Below are 6,000 nucleotides of genomic sequence, written 5' to 3'. Positions count from 1 at the left end.
CTGTTAGTGTTCACACGCCTGCTGCTTTATCTGGTCACGTGGGTCTTGGATGGCATTAGCTGCTCTTTTCTCTGAATAAATGGGTTGGTAGTCAGCGCCCGTCCTGTCCACTTCTTCGTTTGTCCTTGTCTTTCCGGAAGAATTACCGCTCCCTGCTACGTTTCCGGTTGTGTCAAGCTGCGTCAGTAGTATCAATGGTCTCCGAAGATATCCGGAGCAGATAGGCGACGAAGATGACGGAGGCTTTACTCTCAAGTCAAGCTACGCAGCTGAACACTGGGAAATGCCGATCTCATTCTAGTGGCCGGAATTTCAAATAACAGCTGTTGCTGCTGCTAAACAAAGTCGGATGACTCAGAGACAGCGAAAATAAGCGGCAGCGGTTTAATCACGGTCACACCCAAAGGTCGAGCGATATAGCTCTGGCCTGGCTAGACAGTTGCACGGTTAAACTCTTGCTTGCACAAGATCACTAACGATGTCGTCACTGACTGCAAGCATTCAATCAAAGTCAAAGGTAAGGTTCATGGTCAAAAGGCCAAGGTGATGCCACCATGGTGAATCGTTGGTGGCCATGGGCGTAGTTTGACATAAATTGAAGTGTTTCTGTTGCTATGCTGGCTTATCAAGGTCAAGGATCGCACCAACACGGAGATCGACTTCTGCATCTAGTAGAGTTGTCGCTCTAAAATAGCAGGCAAATTGCCCTCAATTAAGTAACCAATCGGAGGCGAGTGGCGGGGCGATTCTCCCGGCTGCCGGCGGCCTTGAAAAAAAAAAATCCTCTGCGCAAATTACACGCCTATTCAGACGCAAACATCACATACATAATAGCATATATTATGATCTGCGATCTCTGAGAAATAGTTTAACATTGGCGCTTGCCTGGATTGTCCATAATTAACGAGAAACTGTTGCAGCCATCCAAGTACATAATTGACCCGAGCCCCTAGCTGATCTGACAGGCTGCGAAACCTGCAGGATAAGAAGCAACCGACTGCCCGGCTCGGCGGATGGATGAGTTGCGCGACTGCTTTGAAGCTTACTGCCGCATTTTTTCAGTGAAAGAAGTGATTACTCTTCTTTGTGGATCTAATTTAAAAAAGCAGATGAAACAACATTTTCAAAGCAATCGCGCAACTCGCTCACCTAAACGCTCACCCACCGAGCCGGCAGTTAGTTGATTCTTTGTCCGGCAGGTAGCGCAGCCTGTTAAATCGGCTGCTTGGCTAGCCTTCCAAAAACTGCACTCGCTGCCGACTACAGTGACTACAGTTTCTCATCAATTACAGACAATCCAGGAAAGTGCCGATATTAACTAACGTCTTAAAGAACGTGGACTATGATAGGCTACTATGTGTGCGATTTTTGCGGTTTTCGAAGGGGAATTTTTAAAGTTCGGCCACCAAATATGCAAAGAGCGAAGTGGCGAATGCCCCTCAAAGGAGGCCCTCCAGCCAACAGCGTCGACCGATTGACATGACGTCGTGGTCAATCCCCTTGCACCCGCTAGCGCGATTTCCCAGTGGGCTGGCTGGTGCAAGGAGATAAGAAACGGATTAACCGCAGTCATACCGCAGTTGCTTCCAAACGCGCTGCCCGCCGAAACCGTGCGTACATTTTGACGCTTGATTCATTTTCTGCATTTAACGACTTTGATTGCTGCAAAAAAGACGAAGTACCAAAAAGCCTTGCAGCCTACCGCGAAGCCGATAGGAAAAAACGTAACGCCGCTATTTTTTTTTTTTTCATAATGAGTCGAACTGGCCATTTACAGTGCTGATCAAGCCAGGAAGTCGGTGAACATGTAAACGGTTATGGAGTGACTGTGACACGTGCTTTTGATTATTCGAGCCATAGAGTTAATATAATTCGAGCAATATGCCGGCGTTTATGCCAGCGGTATTTGCGGCGGCTTGTGGTCTAATGTTGGCCACAATTTCGCCATATGTTTACAAGGTGTGTTGCAGCACGTGAGGCCAAACCGCGTGACTGTCAGCTGTTTGTTTGTCGCGGCTATAAACGGTTACCGGCTAACGTAAAGAAGGCCATCGTATCGCACGAAGAGCTCTTGCCCCTGCGCATGGCATAACTTTTGGTGAAGTTTATTGCGACCAATCTTTAGGAGAATAGTACGTATATACGCTGTACAGGTCGCAGCTTGTGAATTACTGTAACGAGAAGTCGGTCGTCGGACTAGCTGCGCTGTGCATAAGCATTCCGCGGTGATTTTCCGATCGGTGGCATGCTACTTTCGTGCGCATGGTAATCGTGTGCCAGTTCAGGTTACTGATGTCGCAGCCTACTCTTGGCGGGAAGTGACACAGTTTCACAGCCGATTCCGTTACCCGTCTATATTTTTTTCTTCGGGCCTGGCCGTCGATTCACTGGCTTTTCACGCTCCGTTGATGGTCCAGGCAATCGTTGGGTTCTACTCGGATCATCCGGAGGCAATGGCAGCGCGGCTTTTCGAAGAGTTTTGGCTGTGGAGACTGGAGGACAGCCCTGAGTTCGCCACCATGGTCGGCTTCCACGGCTACGACCACCTGTTGGAGTCGTACTCATTACAGTCGTTTCGAGACAGGAGGGTGAGTGTCTCGTTGTCCGTTCGCTGCAGCCTAGACACGCTAAGTGTCGCATTTCGCACTGAACTGTTTAGTGGCTGCTGGAGCTACATGCACATATCACTGGGCAGGGTGGCTTCTCGACATGTCTATGTTTAGGATTCTGTCTAGCTGAATTAGGCAGCACCCTTCTGTGGGAGGGTCTGCCAAAAACAGCTCAGCAAATCATTGTGTATCGAAGTAACAGGCTGCGACAAAGTGATCACTGGGATCAAAGCTGAGGCCATTCTTAGGTGGACTGGCTTGCCACCACTATATGTTTAATTAGACATTTAAGGTTGTCCATTTTGAAATAAATGGGCTTTAAAATGAAGTTGCAAGTCGTGCATTTGCACGCACTTACAGTATTGAACTCTAGCCATCCTACTGCACAGTGTGGTAGTAATGTTTTTTTTTGGCCATAGACTGCAGGAGACTTAAGGACAGTACTGCATAAGCATATCGCAATAATCTGAGGTCGGGTGAGGATGTGAGAACACAGTAGGGGCAGCATTTCAGTGTCACAGGCTTCTTGGACAGTGCACAGCACTTGGAAGAAACAAAATTTTTATGCATTAGTGAGAAAGTACTCATCTGGAAGCTCAAAAACGTGAGCATGCACAAGGGAAGGTCTTGAGTGCTCCTTGTGCTCTGCCAAAAAGCACAGCGATGCTTATTAGCTGGCACTCACTTGCCCCTCCTTACTTTGTTTGTGTTGCATTTGTTTTCTGCCTATAAATTATGACAGGAGAAGAGATAACATGCTACTGTTGGAACTAAATGCGTGACCGTCACATTTTGTGTGTGGTGCTGTGCCATTTGCATGTCGCATGGAGCATGCAACATGCACATGGAATGCAGTTGGTACAGCCTTGCACTCAAAATGCAGAGGTCATGGGTTTGCTCCCAGCCAGTGGCTTTCTATTTTTGAAGCGATAGCTTCACTCTGCTAGGTAAAGCCGGGTATCGCCATGTGTGCAACATGACCTTCGGGAGAGCTGCGGGGGCTCTGGTCAGACGTCACGGCAGGTGCTCGGAAAGTACCCAGGTTGCTCGGAAAGAGCAACCTGGGTCGCACAAGCCCCACCTGTGGTAGCACCTGCCGTCGCAGGGCAGTGGCGGATCGCTTAGCCGCTCGCTTCACTGCGCCTGGAGTGGTGTGAGGACATCCAGGGATCTATGAATGTAGAGTCCAGAATTACCAATTCCGCATAATAGGCATTATTAACCCATGCTATTGCGTACATATTACCCTTAAGGCGGAACTTTTAAAGTGTCTCTCCAATTTTTTCTTCTTTTAATTAGTTTTAAATCTGAATAAGTAACAGCAAGTAGCAGTAATTACTTTTCCACCACAACAGTAGCAACGAGAGAAGAATATAATTCCTTAACACCAGTGACCTCAAACTCATCTTTCTACGTGGGCTGCATTGGCAGACTTTAGTCTCCCCTGGGCCAGTAACTGAAAAGGGAAGAGGAGAGACAAGTCTAAGACAAAAGAAAAAAGTTAAAAAAGTTTGTAAGTAATTAAAGTACTCAAAAGTGAAGTGAAGCACAAAAATCAAAGGGAACAAGTCAGAAGCTGTGACGAAGAAGGCCGCTTGTGAAAAAAAACTGGTTTTTTGTTGTTTTCTTTTTTTTCTTTTCTATTCGAAATTTCTAGGTTTTTCTCACAGATAGCTAACTGTTAATGTAAGTAGAGGTGACTGGGCATTGAGGAATTATTTGCTATTGTAGGCTGTCAGAGAGTGAAAAAACAAAAGGTAGCAACATTTTTCGAGGACAGACGCTGAAATCATTAGGCCTAGCAGGATGCAGGACGAGGCTTTGGGGGCCACATGCATTCCATGTGCTGCATGTTTGAGAGCCCTGCTTTAAGCTTTCTTTGGTTTTGTTTGAAACACTGTTGCCTTCTTGGTATAAAACTGCAAAATGTGAATTCAGTGCATGTGAACTGAAAGCTGTGTTGTAAAGCTGAGACCTTGTATTGAAGGCATTTAACTTGCAGCAGTGAGGTTATATTGCATCAATGCATACAGCTGTAAACACCAGGCATTCTTTTGCTTGAAAACTATGTTCAGTTATGCCTGTGACAGGGGCTGCCCACATTATGATGCATTGGTGAAATTCTTGCATTTATGTACTCGGCCAAGGTGGAAGGTGGGATATGAGCATGATCCCATGCTTATTAAGCATCTTGCAGAATATGTACACTTATGCACAGTGCTAGCACTATACTGTATTCCACATGTTTTATTGTGGCTATCACGCTACTTGCCTGGCAGGTAAAAGGGAGATATTTCTCATTTTATAATCAGCAGCAAGTGCTTACTGGAGGTGTGTACCTGGGAATAAATTTATTAAAGCACTGGCTCACAACCCAGTCATCTGGTACTGGTGGTATGTGGAGTTTGACATCCTAAAGTGACATGTGGGCTAGTATTGGTTTTCTGGTATTGATACCAGCAAGAAGCAGCATTCGTTCCCTGTCGTACCTGAAGGCATTTCAGACATATTGCTTGCACGACTGCGCAAGTCAGAATAGCAGACGTAAGACAGAGAGAGTAGACAGGAGTGAAACCAGCCTGTTTTGTTGTTTCATCTTTTCTCGTGCACACGTGTACATACATAGATCTACAGCTTCTTCTTTATTGCAGTGATGGCACCCAAATTCCTTAGGACAGTGACGGCAGCAAAATAAATTTTCTTGCACACACCTGCGTCCTGTAAACTTTCGCTCTTTTGCTGCCCATTGTACATCATTGCGCAATCATTGTAGAAGAAATGAATGTTTTCACAAAGGTTCCTACTTTTGGGCTATTATAAAGGCCATTTAATAAGCTTTGCCTCCTGGGCTGTAACTTTCTTTTGTCATGGAATTGAAAGGTGTTTCATTCAAATGAAACTTTGCAATGTCCTCTGTCCCAAGAGCACATGCACTTTCAGTATAGTTCCCAGCAGTGGCAATGCACTCATGGCTCTTTGCATACGGCAGTCAAAAGACCCATTTTCCCAACCATTTCACCCCAGCAAAGCCGAGCACGCGTCCAGGGGTAAACTTGCACCCATTGGGAAAACTGGTGGGCATCTGATGGCACCGGGGATCGAATCCTCGTACCAACTGCTAGCGACTTGGATGCTGAAACCAGTAGGCCGCCGTTACAATATCGTAATCGTTAATTGCTTTTTTTTGTGGTGCAGGGAAAAGTACAGTACTTTCTCAAGAAAGCAAAAGAACTGCCCAAGACAGAGGACCAGTGGTTGACGTCAAGCCTAAACATACTGACTGCTGGATTGGAGGGCTACCTTCGTGGTCTTGACACTGATGGGTACTCTATAACCCCTTGCCTCTCTGTTGTCTACATTTGGTTTTATTTATTTTTCTAGAGGGTCTTTT

At 46.1% G+C, this 6,000-nt stretch overlaps 1 protein-coding gene across 3 annotated transcripts in view; it reads left to right on the top strand.

Annotated features, from left to right (window-relative positions):
* Nucleotides 1-1,264: 1,264 nt before the first annotated feature.
* Nucleotides 1,265-6,000, top strand: part of LOC149351805 (uncharacterized) — a 48,736-nt gene continuing 44,000 nt past the window's right edge. The window contains exons 1-3 of one of the 3 annotated variants that reach the window (XM_089581137.1): nt 1,265-1,610; nt 2,418-2,588; nt 5,805-5,932. In XM_089581137.1, the coding sequence (XP_089437263.1) occupies nt 2,454-2,588; nt 5,805-5,932 (263 nt within the window). In that variant the 5' untranslated portion in view covers nt 1,265-1,610; nt 2,418-2,453. The other 2 variants (XM_089581135.1, XM_089581136.1) reach the window with 2 other exon arrangements.

The sequence above is a fragment of the Amblyomma mixtum genome, chromosome 3 (assembly GCF_055824585.1).
Source record: "Amblyomma mixtum isolate Tamu chromosome 3, ASM5582458v1, whole genome shotgun sequence".
NCBI lineage: Eukaryota > Metazoa > Arthropoda > Arachnida > Ixodida > Ixodidae > Amblyomma > Amblyomma mixtum.
The sequence above is the reverse complement of the archived record's forward strand: the minus strand, read 5'-3'. Positions and strand labels throughout refer to the sequence as shown.